Source organism: Aphis gossypii, chromosome 1 (genome assembly GCF_020184175.1).
Source record: "Aphis gossypii isolate Hap1 chromosome 1, ASM2018417v2, whole genome shotgun sequence".
In the NCBI taxonomy this organism is placed as follows: domain Eukaryota; kingdom Metazoa; phylum Arthropoda; class Insecta; order Hemiptera; family Aphididae; genus Aphis; species Aphis gossypii.
In genome coordinates, this window is record NC_065530.1 from 39,913,784 (window position 1) to 39,935,046 (window position 21,263).

General features: G+C 27.5%; 1 protein-coding gene across 2 annotated transcripts in view; it reads right to left on the reverse strand.

The window, feature by feature from the left end:
* Window positions 1-20,874, reverse strand: part of LOC114128743 (uncharacterized) — a 35,908-nt gene extending 15,034 nt beyond the window's left edge. The window contains exons 1-6 of one of the 2 annotated variants that reach the window (XM_050196942.1): window positions 20,506-20,874; window positions 8,940-9,605; window positions 7,804-8,870; window positions 7,534-7,721; window positions 4,630-4,737; window positions 4,437-4,547 (exon numbers count right to left, since the gene is read on the reverse strand). In XM_050196942.1, coding sequence (XP_050052899.1) covers window positions 4,437-4,547; window positions 4,630-4,737; window positions 7,534-7,721; window positions 7,804-8,870; window positions 8,940-9,605; window positions 20,506-20,514 — 2,149 coding nt within the window. In that variant the 5' untranslated portion in view covers window positions 20,515-20,874. The remainder of the gene's footprint in view (window positions 1-4,436; window positions 4,548-4,629; window positions 4,738-7,533; window positions 7,722-7,803; window positions 8,871-8,939; window positions 9,606-20,505) is intronic. The other variant, XM_050196943.1, reaches the window with a different exon arrangement.
* Window positions 20,875-21,263: the final 389 nt, after the last annotated feature.

The window sequence follows — 21,263 nt, forward strand, 5'->3', positions numbered from 1 at the left end:
TTATTAATTATTATCTTATTATTAATATGTATAGGTATTAGGTATAATAAATTATTATTGATAATAATATAAATTAAAATAACACATGTTTAAACGAGGTGTATCTCCTGCCCGGGAATATTATAGAGCGACACTGCTTTTTATTCAATTTAATTGTTGGTATATTTTTGGTAACGTCAGTATCGTTGCCAAAAAAATTAATATTTAAGAGCCATTTAATTATATAATAGTATATTATACGCTGTTGTAAATTAAACAGAATATAATTTTGTTAAAACAAATCAAAGATACAGAGTATATTTTTAAATAAAATATAAAAATATATAATCTATACAATAAATCTATACAAACATTGCGAAATGCAAAAATGTATTTTTAGCAATAATCTATATCGATACGGTCTGTTGATTAGCCCAGTTCCCCGTTCAGACGAGTGAGCCCGAATTTTAAATTGTCGACCCATACACTCTGGCAACAAGCCCGCTAAAAAAAATTTATGCTCTATTCGTTTAATTGCATTTGGGCGAAATCTTAAAATTGAGATACAATATTTTAGAAAATATAACTACATACTTTTACGAAAAATTTAAAAAGCAATAAATTTAATTCGAAAATCAAGTGTTTTTATAAAGAAAACAACGAAACTATGCGAATTATCATGAAAGCATCTGTTTAATAATCACAAACCGTAACAGATGTATACCTACAATCTACATATTATTATATGTATAAATCATTTGTAAGTTTTCTTTTTAAAACATTACACGATAGCTACAAACAATTCCGGGTTAACAGCACTCTCGAACACAACTATAAATTCAGTAAGTATTATGTATACGTACTAGTATACTAATTATTCTGTCAACTCTAAGAGACAAAAAATACTTATTCAAAATCAAAATTCATTAGAACGCCTAAATTATTTTAAGCGTATGGATTCTTATACTATGATTTATTCTTCAATTCTTTTTAAGACTCGCTGATAAGAGATTATTTACTTACCCTGTTGCCGAGCTTTACGCCTGTGTAATCGTAACGACGACCATCTCTGCAAGTGTGGCACATCCGCTTTGTCGGCGAGTACGACTGGCGGTGGCGTTGATATTACACTAGGTCGTCGATTAGACGATTTCGAACTAGAATTACTGTGAAACAGAGCCGTCAACTTGCCCAAAGTGCCTACCATGATTATGTGGATAATACTAATCGGATAACCAAATTATATTTTCAATTAAGCCACGTCCGGTCTCTCCCTCACCATCTGGATCGATCACGGCCATAGGAGCAAATCACTTTCAATCGGATTGCGTGGATCAATTAATTTTCAAATCGCGAATTTGTCGGTATTTTTCTCAAGCCATTATTCAATCGAAACATTATGTACGGCGGGTGCACATGTGAATTATGCATGGAATACTAGAATAAGAAAAAATACTGTTCACGTCTGAAACCACATTAGGAATCATTGACCCACGATCGTGATACACCGTTGTAATTACTAACGTCCTGGGGCTCGCAATACTGCAGCAAGAATGACGATATATTATAACAGTCCATAATAAAAATCTGAATATTACATGTAAGGTGCCTATAATATAATAACGCGAAAACCTTAAAACGTTTAAAAACTTTTCGATATTAGGTACTGTTTTACATACAGGTTTTGGTCCAGAAGTTTGTGTGAAATATTCTAAGTAGGTGAAAGCATGCGCGCATTGTATACGCTATATTATATAGAGAAAGGCCACTTGGTCCGGTCTACAGGTGATTTAATGAAATTTGTGACGTGTATGAGAAGTAATATCTGAAATACGTTTTTATATTTACACTGTAAGTTGACTAAATATTACAATAATTATAATACGACATCGAGTATATTAATCGAAAAAATAAAAATCGACACGTTTTAATTGACAACAAATAATTTTTTAATTGTATACAGGAAAAGAAAAATTAGACCTGAAATTGACCTTAAAAAAGCAAGCTTCTGTGCACGACTATTCGCGTACCCGCTGTGGAAAGAATATGATATAAATAACACACATAAAAACGACATAATTAATTTTCAATTAAATTATTATTTTAATCTGTAATTGACGAAAACAAATTTATAGCTTTTTATCTATAGAGTTCAAAGAAGACTTGTAATATATTATTATAATTTATACTGTAATCGAATTATTTATATTGGTTTTATTTCATATTCAATTTTTATCACTTTCAATAACTAAAAATAAATTTCGAAAATTGATGTAATTATAAAACAAACATTCGATTAAAATAATATTTTATTAACACTACCTAACGTTGTTATCCCAGTTAATATTGATATTAAAACATTATAGTTATATATTTCTTAATCTTAACTCAATAAAAATCTCAGCGACTTGGTAAAAAACAATACTATGATATTTAAAAATATAAAATACAAGGAAACGTATGCACAGAATATATGTATATCGGAATTCATTGTGTAATAAAAAAAAGGCAAGCTCGTCAATAAGGTCAATGAGTTCCTAAAAAGTCTCTGACGGATATCTATCTATTGAAATTTTACCTTACCGACAAGTAATCCATGAATGTAGATTATTATTAAATATCAACGACGTAAAAATTTGCACTAAAACTGCATAAATACTAAACTGAATAAAACGGCGATGTTATTGATAACACACCGGTACACGTACACGCGTACGAGCTCTCACGAAAACCGGCCGATTAAAACTAATAGTAGTGGCATCTCGAAGAGAACTTCCGCTACGGGCCGGCTTCGCTATAGTACCCGACCTTCGAATGCTGAACCGTCGTTGGCAACCATTCCAGTCACCCACACAGTGATGGCTAAAATTTTTTTGTTTACTATATTTTAATTTTGACCCCTACGATTCGCATAAAACGTTACGTATAATAAACACACGTGCATACATAAAGACCGCATAAGACACAATCGGATTGCTGCCGTATCGATATTGTACAATGGTTAATATTATAATGATGTACCTACGTATTATTATTATTATTATTATCGTACCTGCGCTTACGTCCAAAATAATTACAATATAAACGGGTAACGCGCACGTGTTTCGGCGTCACAATGAATGACTCCCACATACCTCCACTACTTTTAATAAACACAAACAGCCCAGCCCACTTAAGATCATGCCACGTGACTACGTTAAGAAATCTATCAACTAATCTACATGCCTATAATTTTATCACGTTTGTCACCAAAAAGCAATAAATAATATATATATATGCCCCAATAAAAATATCGTTAAACGTTTCAAAGCAGGGCGATATAAAAAGTGTACGTAAACTTTATAAATATATAACAGTACCAATAAGTATATATTATTATAGGAAATATAATGATAATTGATAATAAAACAACAAAATATAATATACTTATCCAACTTAGAAATGCAAAATTGCAATGTCCATTATTAAATTATTTGATTAAACTATACTATATGATGTTATGTAATTTAATACGAAACTCGGTAGATACTAACGGTTTAAACATTCTTTTGATAAAAATTAATTTTTAGTATAATAATCCAAACCAATTCATACGAGTACACAAAATTATATTGATATACCTATAGTTTATTCTTCAATATCATATACTACACAATACACATAATATAAACGATAAGCATGTATTTTAAAGAAAATAAACTAAGAATTTTAACTGTTAAAAATATCAATCATCACTACTAAAATAAACCAGAAGATCTATTAAATAATTAAGCCTACACAAAAAAAGACAACATCAAAGAGGTAGAATTACACGCGGTATAATATGTCCTTAGGTATATCAGAAAACAGGGCTTCCGCGAGTAAAACTAGTTCTTGACATTGATTTTCATTGGTTCAACGCGCTCATTGGATCACATATTCTAAAATTGCAGTAGTTTTTTATGGTTAAAAATAATTGCAAGTTGTTTTTTCAATCACGAAATTATTTAAGAGAAAAACAACATATATTGCCGTCCACATATTATTAGTTTACTAATGTCATTTTGTTCATTCTGTATAATGATTTTTGTATTCATACAATAGGTACCTAAACACTGCAATAACCACAAAAATGTATACAGGTTGGTATGTCACACGGCTTTCTCGAATGAATAGTTACAATTTTTAGATGCATACAGCATATTATACATGAAACATTTTTAAGTCAATTATTATCAATCAACCCAAAAATGTATAAATAATAATGAAACAATACCTATGTGTATACAACTATACAAATATAAAACATACTATATTAACATTAATTATTATACATAATTGATTAGTTTGTATACGTTTGTTGATCACGAACAAACTTAACAATGTCAAAATTTTGTACTAGAAATTTGATATCATTCAATCGACACACACACAACATAAAATATTTTAAAATATTGAAACATTTTTAAAATGCGTACCTGGGTTTAATCTGCGGTTTTGAGGAGTTGCTTTTGAAGGCGTAGTCGAATGTTTGCGCACCGATGGTACCACAACGTTTACAGACGGCGAACGCAGATTAAAATTTTTATCTATAAAAAATAATATACATATTAAATTATTTGTTATAAATGTTCCTAGAATAAATATAATTTTAAGTCAATCAAAACTAACCTAAGCATAAATCTTCAAAATAATGGTGGCCATAATTTCCAATTAAAAGAGTTTTCACTCGGTTGAAAATACTAAAGATACCTTGCAGTATGCGTATCATCTTAAAGACTACCAATTAAATAAAAATTTATTAGAAGAATAAGTTATATTTTCGCTCTAGTTGGCCTCGGTTTCCTTATAAAATGAGCATTATTTCCACTACTTTACTAAAGTCTCCTAACACGGATAGACGAGATTGCGTCTTCATTAAACACTGGCGATTAAATAGTTCTAATAAAATATTATATAGGTAATAGAGTGAATGACGGAAACTAAAAACATTTTCTTTTAAGTAAAACATCATAAATGAAAACCACATTTTACTTTCTAATGCAATGTTGCATAAGGTTCACTGTGGTGGAATTTTCTTATTAAAAGAAAATAGTGATAACTATTATAATATATTAAGAATACGGAAAAAAGTACAACAAGTTGACCAAAAAAACAATACTACAATAAATTAAATTAAAAATTTCAAATGTTCAGAAACTCATAATTTTTAATAAAACAAACATAAAAAAGACAGTTTGATCGTACAATTTCATTTTATCAAAACATCACATTACCTACATCTTCAATATAAATACCGAAGTATAAACATTTTTTAAATTAAATTAGCTTAGAGTGGAGTAAAGATTTTATTGGTCAGATAATATGATAATATTATATGTACGTATTATTTACAATAGCCACTTGCATTTTATTATGAAAAATCAAAATATTTCACAATATAATCACACCAATTTGACACCCTGTAGTTATTTTTACTTAGTGAAATAAAATATTTATCACACAATTATTATTAACTATTTTGAGATATGTTTCACTATTAACCTAATTTAAAATATTGAATGTATTATAAGAAAATTGTTATTGTAAAAAAAATATATTATTATACAATTAGGTAAGGAAGGACCTGCTTATTTTCTTCTGAAGAAAAATTAAAAATACAATGGAAAAATAAATATTCTATATAAAAAAAAAAAAATAGTAATATATTGTAGTTTAATTGAATATGTAATTACTAATTAGTTGAAAAATTAATTCAATTTTTTCACACATTAAGAAACTTTCCCATGCAAGTCAATTTTAATTATTAAACATTAATTTAATAAAAATAAATATTTTATCTACTATATATGTTATAATAAATATAATTTTTGAAAAAAGTATATTAATGAGTATTTTAAATAATTTCTTTTTTTTTTTAGTAAAAAATAATTTTAAATACACTTCATTGGCCTATAGGTAATATCAATATGTTTATTTTTTTAATATTTATTCAGTGTATCCTTTATACACTGTATTATAAGATGTTTTTATCTTGTATAAATATATTATTATGTATTGATTAAATACAATTATCAGAATATATTATATTGAAGTATTATTAATTATTATGTATATTGTATATATATACGTTAATTTCTAACTATTCCAAAACTAACAAAAATTACAAAGGAAAATATATAAATTCTAAAAATATTCCAAGTACCTATTTACTTTTTTTTTTATATTCAAATAAATATTATTAACACTCATTTATTCAAACACAAAACTAACATTTTATGATAATTATACGATTCTCTTTTAAATTAAAACATATTTAGAATATTTTTTTATTTTTTAAATATGAATAAAATACATATTTTAGTATACGTTAATTTGCACCATATTTAAATGATACTACAATTAGCTAATCAATGTATGATAGGTTGCCTATACTACAGGCGTATTTCTTAGTAATAAATATTTTTATATATTTTAATAATACCTCTTCTTTTTTTCGTCCTTCACTCATGATTAATTTATGAAATCAGCAACCCTTGCCCTATATCTCCACAGGATTCTGCCCCGAATACCTCACCTCTCCTCACAACTGCTATTTCTGTATAATTATTTAATCTCTTTTCTATCCATCCATCTATTTTTCAGTAATAAGTAATATAAGCGTCTTCTTTCCTCTTTATATTTACTTTTGTTTTCATATTGTTGTAAAAAAAAAATAATAAGTAATACAAGACTTAATATTGAAACATATTTGCCATATTATATTAAATAATAATATAATATAGTCTTACAGGCAACTAACTATTAACATAAAATATTTAATAAGTAGTATGATTGTTGTAATTTTTCAATTTAAAATAAACTATATCATAAATTATACTTGTTCTTACGTTGTTATTGTTTTAATAGATATAGTATTTGTGTAGTTAATTAACACATTTATTTTTATACCATTATTTATCATGAGTATTAATTTAATGTATTAAGAGTTATATTAGGTATTTAAATATATTAATATGAAAATAAAATATTTTATTTTTGTAACAATCATTTTGTTACTACTATATTATGTACTTTCTACAAGATTATAATAAACACATAAATGTTACCATTGTCCATTACACTAATAACACTAATAATTTTATCACAAGATTAAATTCATTATTCTAATAATGAACTCTTTTTGCAAAAAAAAATAATTTAAATTCTTTTAATTAAATAAAATAAAATTATAATTTTTAATGGTACTATAATAAGACCTACCATGTTGATAAATTTATTAAATATTTTAAATTACTTAAATAAAAAACAAGTTTTAACTTTTAAAAATTATTCCTCATTACACCTATTTTTCTTCAATATTTTTAACATAGTATAGAATGATACAGAATGAACCGATTACCGATAAATATAATTAATCAATAATATAATACATTTATTCTATACATTAAAAAAATAAAAAATAAATGTATTTTACAGTTAATTAATTATATTTGTCAGTTATTTCTGTTTAACACTATATATTATATTAATACATTTTTTTTATTATACACATTTATAATATGTTTTACTTACTGACTAAAGAAGGATGTGATGTTGCTTGCTTCAATGTAGCTTTGGTTTCGCCACTAAGATCACTAAAAGAACTATCTCTTGAACTGTTTTGAGAACTCTTAGGAATACATCTTTGCCTAGAAGAATTAGGTTTTAGGTCTGACATTGGTAAATTGGATTCTGATCCACCTCGAGCTCTAGTTCTACGGCTAGAAAAACAATTAAATATTAATTAAAATGATTAATTATCAAATATTATATAGATAGGCTAAAGGTTATACAACTAAATACCTTTTGGCTTTTAAAGGTGTATTTTCTCTGTGAGATCTGACAGGCAATGGTTCGCTATTTGTGGGAGATTCTTTCAACCTGTTAGTATATGGTATTGTCAATGGATTAATAGAATTAATTTTGCTTTTGACATCCTTCAACCGATTGACACGGCTCTTCTGATCAGTTTTACTTTTTTCTATTTTATTCATTACAGCATCCCAACGGCCTGCTGGTTTTCTAGTTCTTGGAGCTCTGTTTTCCTGATCTTGTCTTACCTCCAAGGTTTTAGGTTTCACTGGTGTGGGTCGTTTGTAACGTTTACTAGCAGGGCTTGATGCATCTTCTGTGCATTCCGGTATCGTCGAACTAGATGGCTGATCTATTGCAACTATATGGATTTGTTGGCTGTTAACAGATGAGGGAGAAGTTGAATTATTAGAAGAAACTGGTTCTGAACTATCTTTAAGTGCAGGTGGCTCCTCAAATATTCTATCAAAATCAGAATAAACACCACTTGAGTCCATTTCTTCAATAGTGGGACCAGGGTTGTTATGATTATCTGGTTGAGTTTCAGGTTTAATATTATCTCCAGAGTATAATGTACCATCAATAACTATAGCTTTACGATGACAATGATCTTCTGCTTCACTTTCAGTAAAAAAATCTGAATCTGTCATTGGTTCGGTTGGTCCAAGTCGTTTAACCATAGCTCCACGACTAGTAGGACGACTAGTTTCACAATCACCTTGATAACCAGTATCAAGACTACTAACACTGGTTATGCTTGTAACAACTGTGTTTATTGTAGGAATATTAGGGACTGGAACCACAGCAGTTGTTGTTTTTGATGAAAAATCATCCATGGGTAAATCTTCTAGTGATGGAGTCCGATCGATTGTAAAATTATCGTAAAAAACGTGTCCAAAAGAAACAGTTGAGCGTTTTGGATAGGCACTTGCACTATCGTGTTCAGATACTGTATGATTAGAGGGATCTGAAGACAGAACTGGAGAAACTAAATCGTCATCTTTAGGCATAGAAATTGTTTCTAAATCATTCATTGTTACATCCCCATCAGAAATACACTGAAACATAATAACAAATATCATCAGCAACTTAAAGTTTTTAAATAATTTTTAAAACTATATACGTACCTCTGTTAATTGATGAGGTGACATTTTAAAAAGAAGACCTGGAACTTCATAATTTGCTTCATCACCTCTAAATTCAACCATTTGATCTGGTGATAATATACCAAGACTGTCAGTGCACTCAAATGGAAATTCTGTTTTCAAAATATCTAAATCCCAATTTTCCAAAGTAGATGTACAGCCGTCGTCAGACATGAGTTCAGCTTCTGTTTTGATATCGACAACATTTTGACACTCGGATTTACGCACCAAGTGTGCCAAGACAAACAATGCGCATTGATCACGACAAGAAAAATATCTTACTCCACATATAGATCCATCACAAACTCCATGTCCACTTTCAACTTCTACTCCACACCAATCGCCAGGACCCAACACAGTTTTACCAAAATATCTAAGAATGCCAGTTCTTGAATGCCTAGTTAATTCAACATAACTTCCAACATCTTTTTCAGACACTGTGGTACGACTAGTTGATTTAAAAAGTGAAGATGGACGAGTGGGTGGATGTACTTTATTTTCAGTATTGCTAAAAAGTCCAAATAGCATTGATGGAGACGAAGTTCGATAAGAACCATCAAGATGCGAACGGACTTTACTTGAAATATTAGAAAATCGAGATCTTAACTGGTTAGAATGCAACACAGGTATCTTGCTTTCTCCTGGAGCCTAAAACATAAATAAATTGAATCATTAATATAACAATATTAAATAAAAAAGTTAAATTAATATTGATAGGTAATATACATATTATGTAAATAAATATTAAAATACATCTCATGAATATTTATTATGTTTGGGTTGTATAATCTACACTAGAATCTACATTTAATGATCACTTTAAATTAGTTAATATAATATTAAAAACCCCCTGTATACTATTGTGTAGTTTATATAATAGATAATAATTAAGTAAAATATGTGAAATTCATAATTAGAACATACCTAGAAAATTAAAAACACAAAACATCATTAATAGCTTCTAATTTCTATGCAAGAACACTGAATTTACAAAATTATATATACATAACTTCATACTAAAAGTTCTAAATATTTTTAAACCTTTTATCTGTGTGATAAATCTTTAAAGTTTACCTACCTATGGCTAGAAGAATAATAATTCTTTGTATTAAATACTTTTGAATTATTTGTTTGATAATGAACTAGAACACAATTGTTGAGCAAGTAGGATCGTTATATTCTTTATTTTATTTTATTTTTAATACAATACATATTTATATTGAACACAGAGGAGCAAGCAGGAACTACACTGTCTGCAAACACTGTGCCTATACAAGTGAACAATCCCATTTGGTTGTTATTTTGTTAACAGGTGCGTCACTTCCTCTACATTTTTATTTTTTACAGCATAGCCATGACAACTCTTTAATACCTAATTTGATTGTCTTTTATATGAACCTAAAATGTTTACAGCATAGTTATTAGTCCCAAATAACTATATTTGAACACATATCTGTGAACAATATTAATTCACATATTAATATTAAAATATTAGAAATAAATGCTAAATATTCTTGCGTAGTATAATAAATGTTGCTATAATAATTTCAATAGCCAATCTATAATAAATACCTACTTAAAATACTTTTTTATTTTCACTCTAAAAATGACTAAAAATTATATTATTTAATGATTAAAAAACTGTGAATAATTGAGTCAAATAGAAATTTAGAATATGGAAATTACACCTAAACATATTTATTAAACAAACATTAATACATTTAAAACTAATCAGTTAGGTAGTAGAATTTTTTTAATAATTGATACCTAATCATTTAAAACAATAGTTTAAACCTAAAATTAAAGCTTTAGTTTTTTAGACTAAGTTTATGTACCTACTACCTTTGTCCTATGCTTAAAAAACTAAAATGTCATAAAATATTTAGTTTGCCAGATTTCTAGTACCAGAAATAGATTATAGTACTCGATTATGGATATTTTAACACTATGAAACTAATTTGTGTTTTTATAATATTATTACATGGCTAGAACCCAAAAAAAAATATTGGCTTCATTTTTGACCGACCTATTTTTTCAGGGTATATGCCTCAACAATTGAAACCACAATTTAAAATTATTCACAACAATTGATACCTAACAATAGGACATAGTTATACATAAACAAATATCAATTCACAAAACATGTACACTAACTACCTAGGTATATAGGTACCTACTTTTATATAAACAAATTATTTAGAAGCCTAAGGGAAGAAGTCCATGAAGACAAAAACAGATACCAATATCATAAGAAAAAACACAATCATTTTTTTATAACTTATTAAGGTACATACTAGATAATGTGCATAAACTGAAAATTATTAAATACCTAGTAAAAGAAAAACAATGGAAACATTTTAGTAACATTAAATTATGTACAATATACACATAACATTTGTATTAATATAATTTTTTTTTGAGATGATTAAAACTCAATATTGTATAAAAATTATTATTATTTTAGATTTAATTAATTTTTTTCTCATATAAAATATTTAAATTTAAATTATGCGTGGTCAATTTATTAGTACTAACACCTATATCGTATCGAAAAATGTTAATTTAAATATAAGACATATCAGAAATAAACCATAACATAAAATTCTTTATTTTTAAAATAATTTTCCATGATAAAATGAAACATAATAGGTAACAATGTATATAATATCATCTAGATAGATGTATTAGAAAGTAGTACATGAACAATTCGCCAAATACAAGAATCATTTATATGTACGTACACTGTACAGAGCCTAGTTTACTTTCATTTTGAACATTTTCTTAATAATACAATTGTAAAATGAAATTTTAATCATTTTTTTTTTTACACAGTGTAAATATTTACTTTAATTAAAGTAGGTACATAGTTGATTATTAATTACTTGAAAATACGTTTATATAATACCTAAGTATAATTAAGGTCTCCACCAGTCCTCTTAACAATAACTACCAAGGTTGGTGTTTAAAACATGTTCACGAATATCGATAGATTTATTCATAAATGATTAGGAAATAGGTAGTATTTGTACAGTTAATACCAAAAGCTAATAAGCAAAAACTAATACGTAATAAATATTTAAAACAATCTAAAGAACATTTTCGAAGGACAAGTAGATTGTAGATCTTGTTTTTATTACACTCGTTATTTAATTTTCAGAATTTACCATTTACGGGTCATTTGCACTTTTAATCTCAAAAATATTTTTGTTAATTTTCGTTTAATAATATTAAATAATAGGTAGTCGATAAAATAATTAGTTATTAATACTTAAGAATACTTTACAATTATTAAGATTGATGTCCGTTAACATTTTTTTATGAAATTACTCGTGTTTATATTTTAAAATATAAATGATAAACTTATGACTTGGTCAATTTTAAATAATAAGTACTAAAAATGAATGAATATTATGGATTACAATTACAAAAGATAAGGTTATTTCCCTTAAAATTGTTTAACGCTAATACGAGTATAATGTTTTTTTTTTTTTTTTTAGATATGATTTAAATTTATATTTGAAAATTAAGGAATAATTATTTTAATAGAATATATTATATAGGCGGATCAAAATAAATAGCATAGGTATTATTTTGTTTTATGTTAGGTCTTTGTATTGAACACAGCTAGTCGACCCCAAACTTCCCAAGAAGACCTTGGAATGTCCCCAACAACGAACCGTGCAAGCGTAACATTATTATACATCGGCGGACCGTGATGTTTTTTTTATTAGGTATAATGGTATCTATACCATTATGTACCTAGTAGGTAGTATGTACTGACTACTAACGTACTGTAATTTATATAGTTTGAACAAGCTAAGAAAATAAAGATTAAACATCAATCACAATAGAAGCAAGTCATTTTGAACATCAAGAAGCTGAGAAAGATAATACATTGAAGTTTTCAACAGAAGTTAAGAATAAAATAATTTTTAAATCAACATTTCTTATAAACTCGAAAGAATGTATTATATGCTTTGAAATACCTAGTATAAGTTTTTCACACTTCAACAACAAATAATCTATTGTAAAAAACAGTTTGTTTTACACGGAAATGTATATGGATGTTTGAAGAAAACAGACTTCACTTTTAACTATGTCTAAACAGTTTATTCGTGTTCCACATAAAAAGTAAAAACATAATGCAATATAGTTTTTAATTTCGGTAATGACTTACTATAATACCTAATGATTACGTTTTATTACAAATCGCATCATACTTTACCCATCCGTGCCTAGCGAGGTGACGCCCAATTAAAATGGAAAGGATAAAACATCATTGATGCATATCAATGGGACGAGTTTTCGAGCGAAAGAAACACGGTACCTACAACACATAATAATATTATACGATGTGTACGCGTATCACCTCGGGAGCTGAATAAATTAAAGCTAAATACTATAGTACAGTGCAAAATAGTAAGTTGTAGTATTATGTAAATGTCTAATATACCTGTGTAGCTATGTGCATCATACAGTCGCAGTATAGTATGGAAGTATGCCAAAATAAAAATACTAATTATCAACGTATATAACAACCATTTACACTATAACATATGGCTTTTAAAACACGGTGTAAATGTTTACAAAATCTTCACGGTTCGGGAATACAAAAATTAAATTGTATGAGCATGAATTTCTCAATTGTATTCAAATAAAAAAAAAAAAAAGAATACAAAACTTAAAAATGCATTTTCTACAAACTATCATAAATTATTTTGAAAAACATTCAATAGTGATATCTATACTTTCAAATCAATTTTTTCACCAAAATCTTTTTGACATTACCTACATATTTAATCAATAAGAATTTGCATATATATAATATTTAAATAACTATTTTCATAAAATATAACAAGTATTTTAATATTATTTATTAGGTAGGTTAATCGATGTATTTAGTTTATTTATAATAAATATCACGTTAAAAATAATACAGGAGATAATACCTGGATAATATCTAATAGTAGGTAGGTACCTATATAGTAGATACAGATAATTAAACAGTAAAGAAGCAAGTCTACCATTGAGTAGGTCCAATTTGACTTAAAATCTATTGTTTTAAATTCGAAAATGATGATGCACTAATTTTCTATAATTCTATGAATAAAGGAATTATTAATTCCAGGGTTAATTCCTATTATGAAAGCACCATCAAATTAAAAAAATATATTATGTTTATCTTATTTTAACACTTAGTAGTTATACATCACGCACAATTATTATTTGATGTATAAACTGTAATGAAAATAACAGCAGTTTTAAATCTATAAATCTAAAGAAAAAAATAAAGTTTTAAATAAGTTGGACTTAATCATTTTAAACTCATTTAATACACAACACAATATTATATTTAAATTCAGAAAGAATCATCACACTAAATAGGCCGAATATTTTACAGTTATATTTTACAACCAAAGTCTTTGTGCGTGTTCAATGAAGGAGCAAACGTCAACTAGTCTCTTTATTCATTTTATAACGCATTGAAACAATTTACTAAACAAAATGTTTTTAATGAGTTACCAACCAATTGTCATAAACTAATATAGCAGAGTATATTGTCATTAATATTAATTGGTTTTAAGTTTAATTATATTTGTTTTATGCATTAGCCACAATATTATTTTACTAAATGTATTTACAACAATTTTAAGTTTATTTTATTAATAAATATTATTTAAATTATACACGATAGTACATTATTCAATAGAATATTGTATAAGAAAATAATAATAATATATATATTATTGTTTTATATAGGTATGTTAATGATATGCATAAATAAATGTATGATTTGCTTTAAACATTTTATTTAAAATATTTAAATAATTATTTATCCAAAATATATATTTGACTAATCAAAGCATTAATTTAATTTATAACAACATGATTACATGACTAGTGTAATAATTTTACCTAGAATATGAAGAACATCTAAACTCTAAATAAAATTATATACTAAAATAAAAGTCGATAAAACGAGAAGAAAACAATGTTTAAAGGTTTAGAGTTTAAAATTTTAAATAATATACACAATGAGACGTTATGTCGGTAATATATAAGTATACATTTAACTACCGATTTTCAATTGATAATATCCTCGATAATATCGAATCACAAAGCTAAGGGATACATGTTAAGTAACAATAACAGTCAACAAATTAGTTTATACTCGTAAGTCATACTACTTAGTACTTAAAATACCCAAAAATATGAATTTTCTGATAAGTACTTAAGTTAAATTTAGGAAATTTAGGAATCTAATACAGTGTTTTCAGAACTGTGTTAAATACACGAATATAAATATTCTATCTACAACCGTGGTTAAATACAAAACAAAATAATCAAGTTTAAATTATCAGTAGGCAATACTATAAAAGCACTTTCCTTTGAAAGTAAATAATAACTGTAATATGAATTTTAGATAAGCAGGCACTATAGTAAATAGTTGATTTTAGTACCTAATGAAATAAATAATAAATATTTGACTTAAAAACTTTACACCGATGAGTATTTGTAATCTGTTTTAATCTTCTTTAAAGTATAATACCAAAATTCGTTTAGTAAAGGTGTGAAAATTAAATTGAATTAAAATCAACCTTTACAACATCGAGGTAGTAAACGATTGTTTACAACAATAGATTTCTATTTCTACAATGTACGTGGATATATTGTAAAATAATGAACAGCTACCCTTATTTTTAATGTCTAATTTAAAAAAAAAATCATTGTTTTAGTCGAGGTTTTAGTACACTTATCACATCCCAAAAAAATCTAAGAGCATTAAAATTTATAGCCTTGAGAAATAAGACATTGAGACATCGATATTTTTTTTTTATTTAAATGATTTAGTTGTCACTGACACTTGTGTTATTTAACACTTAGTCATACCTATTTATTTTAATTTAACATCTCCTGTTAAAACTTATTGTTTTATTTATTTTTTTTTTTTTTTAATAGATTTATTATAATAAAATATAAAGAATGTATGTAAAATGGTGCAATTAATTTTGAATGTACAAAAATCGTAATATTTTGATAAATATAGCATTTTATATAAGTTTCGATAAATATTATAAAGAATTTATAATTATTATTATTTAAGATTAAAAAAGTATAAACACATTAATATTATAATTAATCTAATTAAACGACCTATTATTAAATATTTTATTGTGAGGATTTTGAACAATGTTCAACCAAATGTTCTATTTTCGACATAATCTAGGTAACTATGATAATTATTATTAAATTTAGCACAACAGAAAGCCCAAATTGTAATATTCACACACGACGTTTTACATAGATTATTTTAATTCAATGAACAAATAAAAAATATAATTTATATCTATACAAATTATAAATAGTAATAAGACTACCCAAAATATGTAAATTGGCTTAACATATTAAAGCTATTAATTATATCAGTCTTACATTTTCACTTAAATACTCTCAAGAGTTATTAAGTTTAAATATCGTTGCGTATAATACTAGTCCTTAATATTATTTAAATAATTACCTATAATAATAATAATAGGTAACACTTTTTTTATCAAATAAGATGCGACTTAATAACAAATAACTCAATTCTATGAGAAAAACATTATTTTTTATAAGTTAATAAACTTTATAATACTATTGATGAGTATTGAAACAGTAATTGGAAATACCTACAATTTAGAATTTAGATTATATATTTATACTGTCTACTGTTAATAAAGGATTTTTTTTCAATAAGAAATATATAGGTACCTAGTTGAAACCCTACTTGGCCTACTTATTGTTTTAATAATTACCTAAGTATATTTTAAAATATGAAATTCAGAAACTTAAAACTTAAAACTTAAATTTAAAGCTTCAATATCTTATGATTAATAATAACTAAAAAATAAAGGTACCTACTGAAAAATGATTAAAAAAAAGTAATACATTTTAAGTGCCCTATATATTATAATCTAAGATGTTAACTTCACATACATAATAATATAGTAATTAAAAATAATAAATCTGTTGTATTTACAGTCCACAGGTAAACGAACGTTAATATACGTAAATTTTTTAATATTTGTTATATATATAAATATTGTATGTACAATATAAAAACCTTTGCTTTCTTCACCTTGCTATACCTAAGAAACTTTCCTAAATCAAAAATACAGATAAAAAATGTATTCAATTCCAACTTATTACAATAAAATTCAAGTAAGTACTATATTGGCAAATATCGAGGTAAATATGATTCGGTGAACGTAAATTAAAATGATTACACAGTTATTTCTAAGAACGTAATTAATAATATAGAACACAAGGTATATTACGGTATATTATTAAACATCATATACCATATATTATAATTATCTTTAAGGTTAACTAAAAAAAAAAAAATCAATAATTTTGTACTATATCTACATAATACTGTATGAATAAACATAATTAATTTGTCGGATAGGTAGTTACATAAAAAAATATCTAATTATTTTATCGTACCTTTCAAATATGTGTTTCAAGATAATATTAACAAAAAAACTAACATTTTAAGAATTAAGAAGCTTTTTGCAATGAGCGAATAAAATATATACCTAGTACCTACTTACTCCTAGTAGGTATATACTATGTATTGTATTTAATAAGAATACTATTCTTTTTAATTGACTGTGGGAAAACAATTTTTAAAGTTTGAAAAACATTGTTTTTTGTTAAAAAAAAAAACGGCTTTAGACAATGACCAACCGTATAAGCATAGAAAGGTAATTACTAATTTTAGACCTTGATTCTGAATAAAAAAATTTTAATTACGTAAATAATTTAGGAATTATGTAACTATCCATCCAATTTATTGATCTTGAGAGTACACAAAAATAATTACTTATATTAAAATGTGTAACGTATAAAATATAACAAATTAGTTTTAAGAAGATTACGTAAAAATGTAAAATATCTAGTAACAACATATAAATTAGTAATTAACAAGTATGTTGCTGAAGTAATTTTACGTTTTACCTACCCAATATTACCTACAGTAAGATAAAATAAATAAAAAAACTTAATTTGTGTTTTCAAATAAAAAGAGAAATTTTATTTTCTAAAATAGAGTATCTATCAATTATACATATTTTCAACTAGGTACATTAATTTAACAGAAAAAGATTAAGTGCCTATTATTCTTTAATTTATATTATATTATATTATTTTAGTTTAATAGTACCTATAGATTTATTACTTATTCACTTGGTAAAAACATTAAAGTAAGCTTTTATAAAATTGCATATCTGTATCAGTATAATAATGTATCATACCGAAGACTTGTTGCATACCCTCAAGTTCACATAACTTTTTACGATACTTATTAATATAATTTAATTTAATTAATATTATTACAACTTAGGTATATTACTTACTATTAATAATGAATAATATACAACTCTTTGTAAATAATATATCCATTAAGATCATAATAGTATAAAAGAAAAGTGCACAAAAACTTAGACAGATGCCTAATGATGTATTTATTATTTAACACAATATTATATTATATACATATTATGAAAGAAATCTATTAAAATCGCGTATAGACTAGTTACGTGACAATTACGTGAGATCTCACTTACCCACTATTATAGTATCAACATTACCAACATCCAACATAGAATACAGGTCTAATGTCTATATATCATTGTATCATGATACTAAAATATAAGCAGAAAAAATTTAAAAAAAAATAGGTAGTTGAAAACATTTAAAAATTAAAAGTATATAAACCTTTTCAGGATTTATATCTATTATAAAACTTAAAAATTATCTATAATTTATTATCATTAACTATCGGATTAACTATATAATATAGGTAAACATTAGAAAATTGTTGAAAATTAGCAATCTAACCACGAGTTCAACGTAAAACAACGAATTTTATTACTTCAAAAATCCTAAACATATTTTGAAAAACAAAACAGATACCTACAGTATTTGTTGTAACATCATAGTAAGTACCTAAATGTCCTAAATAGAAAAATATCTACTACAAACTGTCAATTCGCAAACGCAGGTATTCAAATATCGAGGATTCACCTGAGTAAATAAATAGGGTATACCGTAACGTTTGAACGCTTTGAACTGTTGGTTTTGTGTTACAGGTAAACATACTCGTGTATAGATTATAATGATGTGATAATATAAAACATATATGTGTGTATATTGTTCATAATTTTAAAATAGGTCGTTTCAATGGCATATGTGAATATAACCAAGTATATTATACTACACCTCTCAAAAAAAAAAAAAAAAATCAAAAAAAAAAAGCAATAGTTTATATAAGTACGTTGAGCAATTACAGTCTATAGACGATGGTATAAACTACAAACCGCGTATATCATTATATTATTATTATTATTACTATGAGTACCTATTGTCAATTAGTATCACGTTAAAAAACGTACTATATTTTGTCCATGTGTGACAATCATATTGTTGGATATCTACACCCATGATACAACGGTACGTAGTACGTTTGTACGTATTATTATTATCATCATCGTTCGTAAATTATACATTGGGAAATGGCTGGTTGGGCGAGCTCTGTACCAAGGTTATCATCGCCGATAAAAACACGATTCACACAAATATAATAATATAATATCCGATAAAATCGGTAAAATTTAGATTCCAGCGCAGAAAAACCGAAACCAACTGTTTTGTTTCGATAAGACACGTTATAGAAGTGTAGAGAGGGCATTGGAGAGAGCTATAGACCGGGAATTATATTTTTACACCGCGATCGACGTTTTTTGATCCGTATCGACAGCGCCCGTCATCCGCGTATTATTCACGTTATCAATTATTAATATTATAATGTTATTATCGTGAGTCCGATTCCGCAAATCCGTACAATATACAGTGATCTGTTCAGGTAACGGTAATAGTTTCGTCGAACGAACGCGGCACGCGGGTTCGGACCACGGCGGTCCGTAGAAAACACGCTCGTCTCCTCGAACCGCGCGAAAAATCCACAACGTTCCACCGGTTTTCCAGATGTGAGGCGCTTCCACCGGGGCCGTATTTGTCGCAACAACAGCCACTGGGTGAGCTACTCTCGCGGGCACCTACGCACAGGCCTCAGCCGCCACCACCACGAGAGCTCATACTCGCGGAAAACCGCACGGCGGACACCTGACCCGAATATTATGTAAAAATAGACGACAGCACACGCCGAGGAATCAAACCTACTGAAATTACACGATTTTGTGGTCGTCGGATACGCGCGAGAAACGATAACAATACAGTGCGTCGTAATGGCATGATTATTACGTGTCGAGACAATCGTTATTTTATACGTTTATTATTACGATGGGTATTATATTATTTTGTCACGGCGTCGCTTCGTCGTCGTCGTGAGTCGGACGCGATTTCCGAAAACAATGGGACGGACGGACGCAATTATTATTGTGTTATTATTATTTCGTGTTTCTCCCCTCCTCGCCCGTATAAAACCACTTTTTATCACAACTTACTATAAGTATTATTATAATTTATCGTTCGTCGGTTTTCTTACCTTGGCCATTTCGCCGAAACTGCGTGGAGTGGCGATTGTACGCGAACTACGACGACTGCAAGTGTCTCCGCTGCGGATTACCGCGTTGGAAAACTGTTACGATCGCGCACATACAAAAAAATCCTGTAAACGACGAAACGGAAACGAAATAAAAAAAAAAAACAAATAATCAAATGTCTCGCAAAAATATATAGCGACCAGTGAGCCGCGGAAAATGTCTTAATGTAGCTTCAGAATCAAAAAATAAAATTCGCAAACGGGGTAGTGGGGAGGGTTTTGCGTTAGTTATTACAGCTATCGGAGGCGGCGACGACGGATCACACGACGACAATCGACGCTGACACGGACGGCGGTGGACTGAGGGCGGTCGCGTCGTGCCGCGTCCGTCGTCGTCGTCGCAGGAGTGAACGGCAGCGGGGTGGGGCGGGTCGGCGGCGGCGCGCTCGTTCGACGATCAATAAAACGGCGGCGGCGATGTTAGCGCGCACCGAACGTACCTTTACGTATTGTTATTACTATTATTTTAGGATAACATTTTATTTTTACCGTTTTTCGCGCAACTCTTCCCGCCAATATTATTATACCTAGTAATAATATAGTGATGGTCATAGATCGCGCGGCGAACACGGTCTGGACTCAGCGCCCCGGGCGGACAACAAACCGACAGATCCTTTTCTTTTTTTTTCCCGGTCCGCGTTTTAAAATTTTTCCAAGAGGCATCCGTAATTTACGTATGCCTACATCTCATATTATTATAA